The sequence below is a fragment of the Chelonia mydas genome, chromosome 10 (assembly GCF_015237465.2).
Source record: "Chelonia mydas isolate rCheMyd1 chromosome 10, rCheMyd1.pri.v2, whole genome shotgun sequence".
NCBI classification, from domain to species: domain Eukaryota; kingdom Metazoa; phylum Chordata; order Testudines; family Cheloniidae; genus Chelonia; species Chelonia mydas.
Window position 1 is genome coordinate 37,886,910 of NC_051250.2, and position 17,795 is coordinate 37,904,704.

General features: G+C 45.6%; 1 protein-coding gene across 43 annotated transcripts in view; it reads left to right on the top strand.

Moving 5' to 3' along the window:
* Nucleotides 1-227: 227 nt before the first annotated feature.
* The window catches only part of MAPK8IP3 (mitogen-activated protein kinase 8 interacting protein 3), a 155,210-nt gene continuing 137,642 nt past the window's right edge, over nt 228-17,795 (top strand). For 10 of the 43 annotated variants that reach the window (XM_037910624.2, XM_043523481.1, XM_037910625.2 and 7 more), the window contains exon 1: nt 233-768. In XM_037910624.2, the coding sequence (XP_037766552.1) occupies nt 451-768 (318 nt within the window). In that variant the 5' untranslated portion in view covers nt 233-450. Of the gene's footprint in view, nt 769-17,795 lie in introns of all 43 variants that reach the window. The other 33 variants (XM_037910633.2, XM_043523483.1, XM_043523482.1 and 30 more) reach the window with 8 other exon arrangements.

The window sequence follows — 17,795 nt, forward strand, 5'->3', positions numbered from 1 at the left end:
CTATCTGGGTCCCTTTTGGTTAACTCCTTAAACAGATGGGGCCCGTTTCATTAGTAAAAACTACCCCAGGATCATTGTTGTTACCAGGATTACTGCAGGTCTTCTTGCATAAAAGGGGTGGAGTAGGGGGTTTTGGAGGGAGAGTGAGGATGGAGCTGAGTTTACTTTTAACCCTTCAGTGTATGATTATGTTGCCTTCCTTATGGGTAGCCTCGGCCGGAGAGGCCTGGTTCCCTCCCCCGTGTGTGGAGCTGGCGCTGACACAGCACGTAGGAGGCGGCGCTGGGAGTGCCCATTGGCGCAGGGAGAGGAGGACGGGCAGAGCCCGGCGGCAGCCTTAGCCTCAACATCCAAGGGGAAGCGGAGGCAGGCTCGGCGGCGGCGGCGGCAGCGGCAGGTGCCTCGGCGGCGGCGCTCTCCCTGGAGCCCGGCAGGCCGACGGGCAGCAGGATGCTGGAGATCCAGCTGGACGATGGCGGCGTGGGAGGGTACCCGGGGGACGATTACTGCTCGGGCTCGGTGATGTCGGAGCGGGTGTCGGGCCTAGCCAACAGCATCTACCGCGAGTTCGAGCGGCTCATCCGCTGCTACGACGAGGAGGTGGTGAAGGAGCTGATGCCGCTGGTGGTGACTGTGCTGGAGAACCTGGACTCGGTGCTCACCGACAACCAGGAGCATGAGGTGGAGCTGGAGCTGCTGCGGGAGGACAACGAGCAGCTACTCACGCAGTACGAGCGCGAGAAGGCGCTGCGCAAGCAGGCAGAGGAGGTGAGCCTGGGCCGCTGCTTGACCAGCGCCTGCGGGCCGGGCCGGGCCGGGCCGGCCATCCATCCATTGGGAGCGGGGGCGGGCTCTGCGCCAGCCGCTGCGCGATGCCTCCAGGGATCGGGCTGGGAGAGGCCTGCGCCACCCTAGCCAGGGAGCCCGCACCGCTGGATCCGCCCTCCTTTATCCTGGGCACCCGGCCATCTCCGGGGGCCAGCCAGGCCCCCTCCGAGACAGCAACCAGGGTCTCTCTCATCCCCGGCGCTGCCACGACCTCCTTTCCCAAGGACCCCCGGGTACCCTGAATTCTTTACCCCACAGCTGGGGGCTGACTCAGCCAGTTTGCTCCTCCCACCCTAGGACTCCCTTTCCGGCTCCAGTGCAGATGGGATGGGAGAAGAGGGGATGGGTGCCAGCTACTTTCCGAGGAGCACAGTGCCATGGCCGAAAAGCATCTGGCTTGTTCGGGTACCAGTAGCAAAGTGTCATTGCTGCATCTAGCGTGGGAACTCTCGTTTGTAAACATTAGAAGAGGAGCCAAGAGCTCAAGTTGCTTGTTGTAGGGGCAGTGCTGTGTCTGCCAACTGTAAAGGAGTGCGGAGATGGAAGTGGAGCTCCATGGATTTTAGCTCAGGAAAGCTTATGCTCAAATAAATTTGTTAGTCTCTAAGGTGCCACAAGTACTTCTTGCCTGAGCCACTCAAAGGGATTGACAGCTCTGAGCTTTGGTTTAGGGTGAGGTAACTTGATCATTTGGTTGTATTGTCAGTCTTTTAACTGTAGGCTTGTTGTTGAGTCATATCGGGTGAGTCCTACATTGTAGGGGGCAGAAATGTTCTGTGGATTGGCCATAGGCAAGGCAGGAGTAAATCTTTTCTCTTATATCGGCAGGCCCTGGTTCCTATCTCCCTTAAGTCAAATGTAGACGGTCAAAGTGTTTTCATTCCAGTCTCTAATAGTGATTCCACCCCCCCTCCCCCCCCATCACACTAGCATGCAATATGGACAAACTTGGGGATGAAGGCAGGACAGGGAAAAGCAATGGTGATTGTCAGGAAGTTTGACATGCAGTGGGAAGACCTAATAATTCTGGAATATCTTTCTACAAGAACACCTTGTTCTACAGCTAGGGTGCTATCAAAGTGTGGCATACATCATGTATTTTTAAGTGTTGTCTCTTAGCTGTGATTAGATATACTCCTGATTGCATTGTTCCAGAGCCATAAATGTTCTTGACAGCTGTGATCTTACATTCCCTGCAAACATATCCTGGAGACTTTTACCTTAATTTTTAAAGTGAGATAAGATCAATCAGAAAATCATCTTTTCCTTTGTCCCTGAATCTAGGATTGTATTGTGTGAGTAGGCAGGATCCATTGAAGATCAGTATGAAAGTAAACGAAGTCGAGAGGTCAGCATTTGGTGAAGCTTCGCTATTAAAATAATTGTTGCCAACTTAAAAGCAAGAAAGAGGAGAATAAACTAACAAACAAAGTAACTGGGGTTCTGTGAATTTGAAGAATGTAGTTTTAAAAAATAACAAAATAAACCACTTGGAACCTATGCTGCTAATGTTTGTTTCTGATGAGAACAAAGAAATTTAAAAAATCAGTTTACTTTTTATACTTCACTCAATTTGGTTCAACAGTGGTAGTCCGTGTCACTTCATTAGGCTAGTGCACTAGCAGGCTACACAGTGATGTAATGTGTGGAAATGCTTTTAAATCTAAACAATAAGCTGTTCATTTGGAATAAAAACAACCTTCTTAAGATATTGGTCTCTAATTCTGTGAATTTATTTTTTACCAGACCTACACTTTGGGCCTTAATAACATGCCTTCTGCAACCCAAAATGTAAGGTTTGCTGGCTGCCAGTTCCACTCTTATCTTAAAAAGAAAAGGAGTACTTGTGGCACCTTAGAGACTAACAAATTTATTTGAAAATAAGCTGCTACTCTGAAACTCTTATCTTAGCCATGTCTAGAGCAGTGCAATTAAGTTGATGGGGAACAGCCTGGAAGTGGCTCATGAGAGACACAATCACCTGGCTGAAAGAGGAGCAAAATTCCTTGATCACTAAGACCCAACAGGAGCCTGGGAGGGAAAGAATAGCTCAGTTCCACACCTCCCTCTTGCTGCCTGTGCTCCTGCTACTACTAATTCCAAGAGCGGCTCCTCCGCTTTTACAGCTCATCCAAGCACTCTGTGGAGCCTTTTCAAAATAGCAATCTCTGAACTGTAGGGAATGAAATCCATCCAGTTGCATCGGCCCTTCCCTCCGCCGCCCCCCCCCCCCACAGTCAAATGATTGTCCCTTAATTAACCCAGGATCATGTTGATCTATTTTTTACCATTTTGGACCAACTTCTGTTGGTGAGAGAGACAAACTTTCACGCCACACAGATTTGGTCCAATAAAAGTTATTACCTCATCCACCTTGTGTCTCTAATATCCTGAGACCAACATGGCTACAACACTGCATACAAAGATATACTAGATCATTCATGTTATTTCACTTTTAATCTTTTTAAACTATGTCCCCCACTTAATTTTACAGTTTGGTATGAACTTTAAGTATCTCATGCTCAAGGAAAATGTGTGCATTAGTATCAAAATTATATCATTATGGAGTTACTTCATCCTAGGGTGATCAGACAGCAAATGTGAAAAATTGTGACGGGGTGGGGGGTAATAGGAGCCTATATAAGAAAAAGACCCCAAAATCGGGACTTTCCCTATAAAATCGGGACATCTGGTCACCCTACTTCATCCTGCTTTCAGAGATTTAGAGTGTTGGCCAAATTCGTTGGCCGTAAGTCTTCTCCCTAGAAAAGTGATTGGAGCTGAGGGCTTGGAAAACAAGAATGTTTCCTAACATGTTTAAAGAAGAGAGGGAATCATAACTTCATTTTTTCCTTGCACCGCTGTTTAAAGCCTCTTGAACTCCATAGAACAGAACTCAGACTGGCACATATCAATGATAGGTCTGACTTTCCAGTGAAAAGCTTTTATGCTCTGCTCTCTTGACTGAAGTTCAAGGTCTATAAGCAGCATCCACTGGAAAATTGCCACCAAAAAAATCCATTTTGATTTTAAATGAGCAATCTCAGCAATTGTGACTTCTTATTTCTGAACAGTAAAGCTCGCTTCTTGCCTAATCAAACTTTCAAGCTGCTACATTTGAAAGGTTTTGTTTGCATTAGCTAAATAAGGATTAGTTTAATCCTTTGCTTTTAACTTTAGGAGTCAGGCTTGAAATACCTGCTGAAAACTCAGCTATTTGTATTTTGCATTACATGCCCTTTAACTCACTACCAGAAACATGTGTTCGCCAAGCCATCGGAGTCTCAAAGATTTCTTCTACTTTCAAAGCCCCTGTCCAATCTGACACTGGAGCTGGTGAGGACCGCTCTAGAGTGGGCCTGTGATGTGACATTTTCCCTTCTATTAGCCCTAGAACCTGTTAACAAGTTGATTTTAAAATATAGCCTGCTGGAAGCTACTATCTTTGAGACCTCCTCTTGACTTCTTGTGTGTGTTTCTGTGCTCTGATCCCCTCAGCCTTTTTAAGGGTCTAGAATGGCGATTACTGGGCCTTTGCAGGGGTTGCCACTAATATGTGGAACTCACTGCCCTTAAGCATCTGGCCACCATTCCTTCCTAGTTCCCACAGCCAATAAAAATATTACTCTTCAGGCATGTGTTTTTGTAATTTTAGGTAGCCATCATTTAGGATTTCCCTGATCCTCCTCTTCAAAAAAAACAAAAACCTTTTGACAATTGACTATTTTGTTCTTGTGTGATGATTTATGATATCTCAGTTGTTTGTTTCTAAATGTTTGTGGGGAAAAATATAAATGTATCATTAAATCCTGTTGGAGACTGGCCAGTGGTTACTTTAGGCCAGCTTTTCAAAGATATTTAGGTGCCTTAAGATACAAATAGGCTCCTAGTGCAATTTTCAGAGGGGCCTAAGCAAGTTGGCAGCTTTTGAAAGTCCCACTATGCACCTATCAACATTTGTAGGTGCCCAAATACCTTTTGAAATATGGCTCTACCTGCCCTGTTGAGGGACACTTTTATACACTGTCTCCCCTATCCCCACACTCTAATTTTCTTGTAAGGTATCTAGGAGACAGTAAAAAAGTTTGTCTATTAGATTGTAGCTCAAAGATCTGTTTCTCTCCCTTGTGACTTTTTTTCTTAATTGTCTTGGTTTTTTCTGTCTCAGTGATGTGAATCTCACAGTCTAGGAAAGAACTTACTCTTGCCCCATCCTGCAATCTGACCTCAGAAATAGTTGCTTGATGTAAATTTCTGCAGATTGGTGTTGATCTCATACCACAAAAGACGAAAAACATTCTAGCAGACTCTATATAAAAAGAGACTCGGCCCATCATACTATACTAATAACTAAGTGCCATTCCCTTTATATTCTTCAGACCCCTATTCACCCGCTCCTGTTGGTTGCAGGCATTGACATGAGTGAAGATGAATAGGAGAGATGGGTGCATTGAATTTCACCCACAGAATGAGCAGCACAATCTCTGTGTTTATGTTGTCTTTTGAGTTCTTTTGTTAAACATTATTATTTTTAATCTTTTTAGTCTTGAAACAGGATGGCTACTGATCCTGGAAATGTCTTGGAAAACACTGAGAAATTTCTCTGAGACTAGATTTTTTTTTTTTTCCCTGCTGAATGTATAAATGTTAAATTTCTGAATTACGACACTTTCCATCTGTCTTGTTATAGACTTCAAACGTAAGCAGATTTTGTGACCTGCCCTTTCAACTAATCAGAAATAAAAAGGAGTATGACTGAGTGGGTATAATGGGATGATCTAAAAAATTCCAAGCGTTGGTCAGGTATTTAACATAGTATCTTCCTATCTGTCCCTCTAGTCAGAACTGTATTTGGTTTAGAGCTCACTAGGTTGTCACAAGTTATGATTAAAATTCAATACTGGATGTAATAAAAAAACCAAGTTTCCTGGAAATCCTGCAATTTCAAATTCAGACCTCAATAAATATTCAGTGGAGGTAAAATGTTTCATTTTCCCCTTTCATCTGACTTATGTTGTGGGCAAGTAAGAGGAGTAACTATTCCCTTTAGCAATAACAAACATAGAGTCAATAGTGTGATTGATACCAACATCAGGGGACTAGAACACATGACTTATGAGGAGAGGCTGAGGGAACTGGGATTGTTTAGTCTGCAGAAGAGAAGAATGAGGTGGGATTTGATAGCTGCTTTCAACTACCTGAAAGGGGGTTCCAGAGAGGATGGATCTAGACTGTTCTCAGTGGTAGCAGATGACAGAACAAGGAGTAATGGTCTCAAGTTGCTGTGGGGGAGGTTTAGGTTGGATATTAGGAAAAACTTTTTCACTAGGAGGGTGGTGAAGCACTGGAATGCATTACCTAGGGAGATGGTTGAATCTTCTTCTTTTGAGGTTTTTAAGGTCAGGCTTGACAAAGCCCTGGCTGGGATGATTTAGTTGGGGATTGGTCTTTGAGCAGGGGGTTGGACTAGATGACCTCCTGAGGTCCCTTCCAACCCTGATATTCTATGATCAGATTGTGTATTGCGTTAATGTCAGTTACTTTTTGCTTTTTTTCTTCTTTATCCATGGTAAAAACAAAGCAATCAAATTAATTCCTCTTCTCCCTCAAAAGATGCAGTGATATTACTCAGCTCAAAGTAAATAAAGTAAGGTATGCCCTCCCGCCTTATGAGGACAGGTGTGGGGGCTGGTTACTGGCTTAAGGCGTGTCTGAAGAAGCAGCTTTAAATTGCTTCCTTTCCTTCTTTCTCTTCTGTCAGCTTGAGGTAAATGAAGAGATCATCTAAAGCAGCTTGGGAGCAACATATTACCCTCTCCAACTCTCCATTATGTGTTTCAAATACCTGACTTGATTTTATTTATATCCTTGTTTGTGCACTGTCTGATCAGAGAGGACAAAATTAGCAGAACTTGGATGAGGTTTATGTGTGGGACAGAAATAGGGACTTAAATTGAGTTTGGCAACAGTGTAATGTCTTGTTAAACACAGAACACCCTGGTTTGCTCTCTGGGCCTTGGTCTACCACTGCCTAGGCTGGGCAGTGATAATCTCTCAGAGGCAGAATATTCCACCCTGGTTAGGTGGGGGGCAGAGGGGAGATGTATACCTCCTATCAATCAGGAGCAACTCTTCTGATATACTGAGTAGACTTAGTGAGGGCCAAAGAGTTTTCTAATGGACACAACACACCTGCTCAAACGTACAGACAAATACAACTAAAGCTCATACACCAATCTGGCTATTTTTCCTACAGTCTGGGAAGAGAGTACAAATGTCTATTTTTAAGTGTGTGGAAGCTTCACAAATTATGGTAATGAAGGGCCATCTACATGAATCCTAAATACAAATATTTTTAAAGTCAATCTTTTTATTAGTATTTATGATTGTTACAATTACTTAAAAAAATCTGAACTTAGAAATTCAAATAATATGAGGAATTACTTTTATGTAAAAATCAGTTCAAAATGATTGTGTTCCCAGGCATTAATAAACGAAAGCCATAGTCATGTACCCCTCAACACACACAACTAAATATGACACACTGTAAACCCCAAATATGCTCCACTGACATCTTCTCTTGATGAAATGCAACAATCTGTTCACTACTGAGTGAATTTTCCAAGGTTATCTTTGGAGCATTCCAGATGTAGGAAACAGGGACATATCATTTTTCTGGTTTGGGGAGAGGGACTAGATAATAAGGAAAGGCCAAGAAGGTAAGCAGGCTTTCTAATTCTTTAATCTTTGTCCCATGGTACTTTTGGAAATGAATTTGGCCAAATAAAATTTAAAAAATTATCATAAAAAATGTCTGACAGAGTGTCAACTTGGATGTTGCTTTGGTGAAATTCTTCATTATTTGTATGAACCAGATTATCCTTTTTGTAGAGCCAACCTATGTACCTAGTATGGGAATTCCTTAGTGACGTTCCTCACCTATTCTAGTTTTTAAAATCGGTTCTAAAACAGTTTAATCAAACATTTGAAAAATCCTCTCTGCAAGTCCATGGGGAAACATCACCATGAAAACTAGCAACTTTAAGCTGAGATTTTCAAAAGAGCCAAAGGGAGTTAGACACCCAGTTCCCACTGAAGTTCAATGAGCTTTGGCACCAACTCCCTTTGTTTATGATAATAAATACACCAGGGTAATGATAGTTTGCTTTGGGGGGACTGTTTGTGGATTGCTTCTAGCACACTGTAGACCTTAACAATATAATAATAAACAGGCTCCTTTGAAAATCCCAGGCCAAGGGGATTGTGTCAGAGATGACAGGTCCATAGTGTTCCTACTGTAAAGAGCTCTGGCATTGGAATTTCAGAATACTTTAATCTGCAAAAGAAAAACTGCAGCCCTGGAAAAAATCTAAACTTTTCTTTCTGTTGAACTAACAACCAAGTCCTCTGTGTTCTGTCATTGTGATTTGTCAAGCATCAAAACGTGCAGGCTGCCCTGCAAAAACTAGTAAAGAAATAGTCCTTGCCCCAAAGATCTTACAATGTGGTCAATATGTCCCACAAAGTGAAGGTCATAAACAGACCCAAAGAGTTAGTGTGAGTGTGTGTTGGGGCAGAGGGGATGTGCAGAGGAAGGACAAAGTGAAGATCACAGATTACTCAGGAGTCATATTGCATCTTGGTGGTTCTGTTTCCTCCTCCTCCTCTACTGCAAGATGTAGGCCATGTCTACGCTACGGGGACTATAGCAGCAGCATCGCTATTGTAGCAATGCCAGCATAACCCCATACTATAGACACAGTCTAGTGTTATGAAAGGGATTTTTCTGTCATTGTAGGAACACCACCTCCCTGAGTGTTGGGGGTCAGATGGTAGCTAGGTCCATTGATCTAACTGCATCTACACCAGGGGTTAGGTCAGTGTAGCTACAGTGCTCAGGAGTATGGATTTTTCACACCCTGAATACCTTAGATATATTGACAGAAGTTTTACACATTGACCTGGCCTCAAGATGTAGTTGAGTAGGAGAAGCTAGTTTTTAGGAGGAAGCTGAAAGAGATGGCTATGGAATGGTTTTGCAGAGGAATAGGGGTTTTTGTTTTAGAACTGTCTGCTGTTGTGAAAAGTAGGTTTGGTCATTGCAGATATTCGGAAATTGACTAGCTTTGGTTTTAGAATATGAAAGCTAAAATGGGTCGGGAGAAGTGTTTTTGAACTGTGTGTGTGTGTCTGAGAAATCTCTAAGTGGATAAGTGATATCAGGTAGAAAAAAGCATTCAGGACATTGGAGTTTGATGGAAGGGCATGGGGGGCATTGTCTCCCAAAACTGCAAGCCTCAGGCAGGCAGCCTGAGTATGCAACGTAATGAGTTCTGCAGAGAAGACAGGACACATGCTGCTACCAGCTTGTGCTTCTGAGACAGAGAGTCAGAATTTTTTTATAAACAGAGTGATTAACAGGTGATTAAGATAAGAAAGGGCTGATGAAGTGAGCTGTAGCTCACGAAAGCTTATGCTCAAATAAATTTGTTAGTCTCTAAGGTGCCACAGGTACTCCTTTTCTTTTTCCTAAAGTTAAATGATCTGTTCCAAGCTTGGTGAACTGCAAAAAGTAAGTAGCCTAAATGACAGAAAGTAATTGTTACTACCTCTTGAATACAACAATTGAAACAATTGTAGAAAAATCTACAAAGTTACTAATACGTTTCGTTGAGACGATAACTGATTTTTTTAGACAAAAGAAGTACAATAGATCTAATTTACCTGGATATCAGTAAGGCATTTGATACAGTTCCACAAAAGAAATTATTAGTTAAATTGGAGAAAATGGGGATTAATATGAGAACTGAAAGGTGGATAGGGAACTGGGTAAAGGGGAGACTACAACAGGTAATACTGAAAGGTAAACTGTCAGGCTAGAGCAGTGGTTCTCTGCCCTGCCCCACATGCAGCGCAATTAGCACCCAGCTCAGCTGTGTGCTAAAGGCTGCCCGCATGCCAGGTTCACCAGGTTCCTGGCTGCCTGGTGAGGAGGGGTCCGGGCTGCCGGGCTGCCCCATGTGGTGCGAGTCTGGGGTTGGGGCTGTCCCCATGGGGTTGCGGGTCTGGAGCTCTGGGCTGGCCCCGAAGGGTAGGGGGTCAGGGGCAGCTGCCTGGCCCCATGAGCTCTGGGGCCGGAGCAGCTGTGCGGTGGTTGTCCGGGGTTGGGGCATCTGGCCAGCCCCGCGTGGCAGGGGTCCGGAGTCATAGAATCATAGAATATCAGGGTTGGAAGGGACCTCAGGAGGTCATCTAGTCCAACCCCCTGCTCAAAGCAGGACCAATCCCCAAATAAATCATCCCAGCCAGGGCTTTGTCAAGCCTGACCTTAAAAACTTCTAAGGAAGGAGATTCTACCACCTCCCTAGGTAACGCATTCCAGTGTTTCACCACCCTCCTAGTGAAAAGGTTTTTCCTAATATCCAACCTAAGCCTCCCCCACTGCAACGTGAGACCATTACTCCTTGTCCTGTCCTCTTCTACCACTGAGAATAGTCTAGAACCATCCTCTCTGGAACCACCTCTCAGGTAGTTGAAAGCAGCTATCAAATCCCCCCTCATTCTTCTCTTCTGCAGACTAAACAATCCCAGTTCCCTCAGCCTCTCCTCATAAGTCATGTGTTCCAGACCCCTAATAATTTTTGTTGCCCTTCGCTGGACTCTCTCCAATTTATCCACATCCTTCTTGTAGTGTGGGGCCCAAAACTGGACACAGTACTCCAGACGAGGCCTCACCAATGTCGAAGAGAGGGGAACGATCACGTCCCTTGATCTGCTCACTATGCCCCTACTTATACATCCCAAAATGCCATTGGCCTTCTTGGCAACAAGGGCACACTGCTGACTCATATCCAGCTTCTCATCCACTGTCACCCCTAGGTCCTTTTCTGGAGAACTGCTGCCTAGCCATTCGGTCCCTAGTCTGTAGCTGTGCAATGGGTTCTTCCGTCCTAAGTGCAGGACCCTGCACTTATCCTTATTGAACCTCATCAAATTTCTTTTGGCCCAATCCTCCAATTTGTCTAGGTCCCTCTGTATCCTATCCCTGCCCTCCAGCATATCTACCACTCCTCCTAGTTTAGTATCATCCGCGAATTTGCTGAGAGTGCAATCCACACCATCGTCCAGATCATTTATGAAGATCTTGAACAAAACCGGCCCCATGACCGACCCCTGGAGTCCGAGGCTCCTGGCTGGCCCCGTGGGGTCTAGGGCTCCTGGCCTGCCCCGCTAGCTCCAGCTGCGTGGGGGGGATCCCGGGTGGGCTGGGGTCCGGGGCAGCCGCGTGGTGGAGGGCATGATTGGGGTCCAGGGTTGGGGCACTGCTGGACAGCCCCACGGGGTCTGGGGTCCCAGCCCCTGTGGTGCAGGTAACACATTGTGAACTGCATATGCATCCCACAATGTATAATAAGTTGAGAGCTACTGAACTAGAGGGAGGTTATTAGTGGAGTTCCTCAGGGATCAATCTTGGGACTAGTCTTATTTAATATTTTTGTTACTGACCTTGGCACAAAAAGTGGGAGTGTGGTAATAAAATTTGCAGATGACACAAAGTTGAGAGGTATTGCCAATACAGAGGAGGACTGGAATATTGTACAAGAAGATCTGGAGGACCTTGGAAATTGGAGTAATAGAAATGGGATGATATTTAATAGTGCAAAGTGCAACGTCATGCACTTAGGGACTAACAAGAAGAATTTTTGCTATAATCTGGGGACATAATAGTTGGAAGTGACATAGGAGGAGAAAGAGCAGGGTATATTTGTTGATTAGAGGATGACTATGAGCTATCAATGTGATGTGTCTGTGAAAAAAGACTAATGTGGTCCTGGGGTGCATCAGGCGACGTATTTCCAGTAGAGATAGGGAAGTGTTAGTACACCTCTACCCCGATATAATGCGGTCCGATATAACACGAATTCGGATATAATGCGGTAAAGCAGCGCTCCGGGGAGCAGCCCCTCTCATTATGTCTGAATTAGTGTTAAATTCATGTTTAAAATCACAAATTTGTGTTACCACAAGTGCTTCCTCTGTGCCTCCCCCTTACTTGCTGCAGCCCCCCCGCCCCAGCTCACCTCCACTCTGCCTCCTCCCACAAGCACTCTGCTTCTCCCCCCTCCCTCCCTCCCAGGCTTGCCGCGCCAAAGAGCTGATTTGTGGCAAACCTTGGAGGGGGGAGAAGTGGAGCGGTGGCGGCACACTCAGGGGAGGAGGCGGAGCGGAGGTGAGCTGGGGGGGGGGGGGTGCGGGGAGGGCTGCAGCAAGTAACTGGGGGGGTGGGGGGAGAGGGCGCAGAGGAACTGCTCCCTGCTCCAGCTCACCTCCGCTCTGGCTCCTCCCCTGAGCGCGCTGCCGCCGCTCTGCTTCTCCCCCCGCCTCTCTTCTGTCCAGGCTTCCCGTGCCAAACAGCTGATTGGCACGGCAAGCCTGGAAGGGAGGGAGGTAGGGAGAAGCGGAGTGGTGGTGGCGTGCTCAGGAGAGGAGGCGGAGCAGAGGTGAGCTGGGACTGGGAGTGGGTTCCTCTCTCTACCCCAATATAACGTGGTCTCACCTATAAGACAGTAAATTTTTTTGGTTCCTGAGGACCGTGTTATATCAGGGTAGAGGTGTACTATTATACAAGGCACTGGTGAGACCTCATCTGGAGTACTGTGTGCAGTTCTGATCTCCCATGTTTAAGAAAGATGATTTTAAACTGAAACAGGTGCAGAGAAGGGGTATGAGGATGATCCAAGGATTGGAAAACCTACCTTATGAGAGGAGACTCAACGAACTTGGCTTGTTTGGCCTAACCAAAGAAGGCTGAGGGAGTTATGATTGGTCTCTATGAATACATCAAGGGAGGGAGAAATACCAGGAAGGGAGAGGTGTTATTTAAGTTAAGCACCAATGTGGACCCCAGAACAAATGGATATAAACTGGCCATCCACAAGTTTAACTTAAAATTAGGTGAAAGCTTCTAACCATCAGAGGAGTGAAGTTCTGGAGCAGCCTTTCAAGGGGAGCAGTGGGGGCAAAAAACCTAACTGGCTTCAAGATTGAGCTTGATAAGTTTATGGAGGAGGTGGTATGACCGGACTGCCTACAATGATGTGTGGCCCAATGGTGTCTTTCTGTGGCAAAAATCCCCAACAGCTGGAGACAAGACGCTAGATGGGGAGGACTGTGAGTTACGACAGAGAATTCTTGCCCAGGTATCTGGCTGGTGGGTCTTGCCCATATGCTCAGGGTCTAACTGATCACCATATTTTGACTTGGGAAGAAATTTTCTCCTGGGTCAGATTGGCAGAGACCTTGGGGATTTTTCATCTTCCTCTACAGCATGGGGCACGAGTCACTTGCTGGTTTGAACAAGAGTGAATGGTGGATTCTCTGTAACTTGAAGTCTTTAAACCACGTCAGTAACTCAGCCAGAGGTTTGGGGTTTATTACAGGAATCGGTGGGTGAGGTTCTGTGGCCTGCAATGTGCAGGAGGTCAGACTAGATGATCATGATGATCCCTTCTGACTTTAGTAAGAGTATCTGAGTAAGAATTTACATTACGATTTTAAACCTAACCAGTGGCCCTTAAGTGACTTGCCACAAGATGTCAGAACATGTTAGTATTAGAGCTGAGTGGGTCTAATATTTATTTAATTTTCTTTCTTGATATAGGAACTAGATACAAGGCTCCTCTCAGAGATTTCTAAGTTATTATCTGCAAAAAACCTAGAGTTTTCAGTTTTCCAAGTAGACCCTGGAATCATGGTTAAAGTTGCCCCTCCACCCTCCAAAAAATCTGAAATGGCACCCCTGTGGGCAGGCATGGAATTTGCCCCCCCCCCCACGCATGGCCCCATTGGCCTGACTGGCGCTGCCCCGCAAATATAAAAGTCAAACTATGCCTATGATTCAGGACTAATCCTGTATGAAGTATAGATGTAAGGTTTATTAAATGCTGTGAAGAGGCTGATACATTAAGGAGTTTTTTTTCTTCTTAGCCTCTTCCATGAATCCCCATATTTGAGGTATTTTATTTTTAACCTGATGCTGTCTATCTTCACTTTCCATTTCAGTTATATTAGCTGTCGTTAAACTTAATAGTATCACTAAAGTCCTGTGGGGCTGTTCCTTAGTTAGTAAAATGTCCTCCACTTTCTACTGGGTATAGATGGTGGATTTTCTAATGTTTCTTGTGTTCTCTCAGTTTCAGTTACCTGAATTTGGATTAAAACTCAGTTGCCTAGTTCTGGAGTCATATGATGTTTCTCTGGAAGAGAAGGTGGATGTGTCTGTAATAACAAGGCAAAGCTATGACCCTAAACTCCTGCTCTGTAAGAGCTGATATTGTAGCAGAAATAGATAGCTACACCTGCTGGGAATCTCAGAAGAAAAGCTCTATTGGATTTGATCAGAGTACCTTGCAGTTGCCCAGTAATCTTAGGGTTGTTTCTTGCAAGAGCTGTGCAATTACTGAGCTGTTTTTCTGTTGGACTTGAAATGTTAGGGCACAGTATAACAGTACATGCCACATATTTCTTATATTATAAATTCCTTTTTGCAGAAAAGGGAGATTGAGATGTTTGCTGAAAGGGGTGGAAAAAGGGATTGAGAGAAATAGATAAGGGGAGAAGAGAGTGACTGTCCCAGCAGGCCTCTTCCTGTTCTTTTCTTGTATAAGCCTTGGAACTCCTCCACTGTTATAACCCATGTGGAAAATATGTGGGTGGGTACATTAGTTTTTCACCTTTGGAGTATATCTATAGCAATTAAACACCCATAGCTGGCCCAGGTCCGCTTGCGGGACTCGGGCTATGGGGCTGTAAAATTGCTGTATAGATGATAGGGCTCAGGCTGGAGTCCGAGCTCTGGGACCCCATGATGGGGGCGGGTCCCAGAGACTGGGCTCCAACCTGAGCTCAAACGTCTACACAGCAATTATTAGCCCTGCAGCCCAAGCCCTGCGAGCCCGAGTCAGCTGACCTGGTCCAGCTGTGGCCATGCTACAGGTCTTTTATTCCAGAGTAGATGTACCCTTGGAGGCCCCACGTTCATTTCTTCCTGGTGTTAATAGTGAAATGGGCTTGGAGTAACTTTGCCCTTAATCACCATTGTCCGCCTTCAACCCCTCCTCCCCCCCTCCTCCCCCCCAGCTGAACATAATTGTCACTCTTTGCTCAGGTGAACTCCAGATTGAAGTGCACTGGCAGAGCTGTGTGAGGTGTCAAGACTAGACTAGAAGGGAGCACTGCCAGCCATGATCAAAAAGACGTTGGCGAAGTTCTGAGGAAAAGCTTGCCCCTCTACCTGGTTACGCTATGTCTGGCTCTGGCTAGTGTGGTTGTCTCCTGGCTTTAAGTCATGACCCAGCTAAGCATGTAAGTGTGTTCTTAACTTCAAGCACATCAGCAATTCCATTGACTTCAGTTGGACTATTGATATGCTTGAAATTATGTTTTCGGTTAAGATTTGTGTTGGCTCAGGACCTTAATGAAGGCTAAATTCACCCAATATTTAAAAGTTACAATGCAGAACATTAAGGTTGCTACATACCCAGGAAAATGAAATAGATATTATCACCTCAAGTTTTTAAAATTTACAAGACTGTAACGTTGACTGTTGACAGGGCGAATCTTAAAACCATAGCAAATTCTCCAGGTAAGAAATTACCTTTTTATTCCAAGACACTAATTTAACTGACTTACTAGAAGAGTCTGAAGAAAGAGTCTGGGTAGGTCTAATAATTCATGTAGAGTCTGAGGCTCATGTGGGAGTGAGATATGGATGGCTTGACTGCATTATAAGCAACTTTCTTTTAAGCATTTTAAATCTGCAGGCGATTTACATGCACTGTCGTACTGCTCTTGTTTGGTAAAGTAGAAAAATGAGGGGAGCTTGAAGATAGGAGTCTAGAGATCTGAGATACTTGCTCATTTAACTTTGATTTGCAATGAGAAAATAACTGCAGCTAATGTGCAGTCTGACCTTTTGAAGATCTTCAGAAAGGCTGCTAGTGTTTAAAAGCACAGGATTGGGGGTGAAGGAATCTGGATTATTTTTCTGGTTCTGCCACCAACTTTCTTTATGATCTTGGACAAATCAATTAGCCACTTTGTTTTAATTTTCTAATCTGTAAAATATAGATAATGACATGGCTATTTCTCAGGAGAGTTCTGAGGTTTAATTAATATTTTGTAAAAAGCTTTGAAATTCTCATATTGACAGTGCTGTAGGATCATAGAAATGTAGGGCTGCAAAGGGATGGCCCTCTGTGCTGAGGTAGGACCAAATATACCAAGACCATTCCTGACAGGGGGTTGTCTAACCTGTTCTTAAAAACCACCAATGATGGGGATTCCACAACCTAAGTAACCTGTTTCAGAGCTGAATTATCCTTGTCACAAGCGCTGACTTTCTGATTTCCCTGGCAGCACTCAACCCCTGCCCCGCCCCCACTCTTCCTCTTCCCGTGCCACTCTTCCTGCCCCTTTTGCCCCCTCTCCTGAGTGCGCCCTGCCCTTCCACCTCTTCTTGCCCCTGCTCCTCCTCCTCTCTCCCAGCACCTCCTGCCTGCCGCTGAACAGCTGATCAGCGCTGGGTGGAAGGCACTGAGGGGGAGAGGGGAAGGAGCTGATCGGCAGGGCTGCTGGTGGGTGGGAGGGACGCGGGGGTGGGGGAGGAGTTGATTGGTGGGTGTTTTTTTTTTTTTTCCCCCCGTGGGTGCTCCAGTCCCTGAGCACCCACAGAGTCAGCACCTATGATCCTTGTAGTTAGAAAGTGTTTCCTAAATCTACCTGACTACTATTTGTCCTGCCTTCAGTGGATATGGAGAACAATTGATCACTTTCCTCTTTATAACAATCGTTTGAAGACTGTTATCAGGTCTCCCCTCAGTCGTCTTTTCTCAAGACTAAATATGCCCAGTTTTTTTAATCTTTCCTCATCGGTCATGTTTTCTAAACCTTTCATCATTTGTGTTTCTCTCTTCTAGACATTCTGCAAGTTGAAGTGCAAAGTGTGATCAGATTTACCTTGCTGGTTGCTCTCAGTCAGAATGTTCTTATTTTGCTTTGTTTGTGGTTGGGATTGTAAAGTGATACCATCAACTTAAAAAATCACACTTTGAAAATTATTTACCTACAGTTGTATGTGTACTGTCTCTCACACACAGACACACACACACCCCTTGTGTTGTTGTTGTTGTTGTTACCCAGCCGTAGCCCCACGCCTGGTGATCTGGTTGCATGGACAAGAAGTCACAGCACTGCAGCTGCACTAGTGCCATTGGCCCTCCCACCTGGACACATCCCCAGCCTTGTTGCGGCTCCGCACCTGGCCAGGGGCCCGGTTGCCTGCCACCACTGCGGCATGGCTGAGTCTCCGTCCCCCACCCCTGCCTCCAGCCTTGGACCGGGCCATGGCTCTGTTCCTGGCCTGGGGCTGAGGCTATGAGGGGGAGGGCCCGACTGCTCCCTTCCCGGCCCCAGACCCACTCCTGGCCCCAGACCCACCCCCAGCTGTGGCCCCCTTACCCCTGTCCATGTCCCCACCCTCCCTTGCCCCAAGTCATGTCCCCGCTCCTGTGTCCCCAGCTCCGTGGACAGGGGTTAGCAGGGGGCATGACGCCCAAAAGTTTGGGGACTGCTGCGCTAACGGATCTTCTAAGCAGGTCCTTCTCATCTCGCCACAAGTGGTCACTCCAGTGAGAGATGGTGGTCAGTGTGATCTTCCAGAAGTGGGGGACTCCCCAGGTGGACCTGTTTGCGTTCAGGCAGAACAGGAAGCGTCACCAGTTCTGCTCTATTTGTGGGCTTACCAGAGGTTCCCTATCTGATGCCTTCTTACTTCAGTGGATAGGGACACTACTATATTCCTTTCTACTGGTACCACTGGTTCACAAAGTCCTCTTGAAGATCCAGCGGACAGGGCAAAGGTAATCCTGATAGCTCCAGCGTGGCCACGCCTCACTGGTTTGGCATGC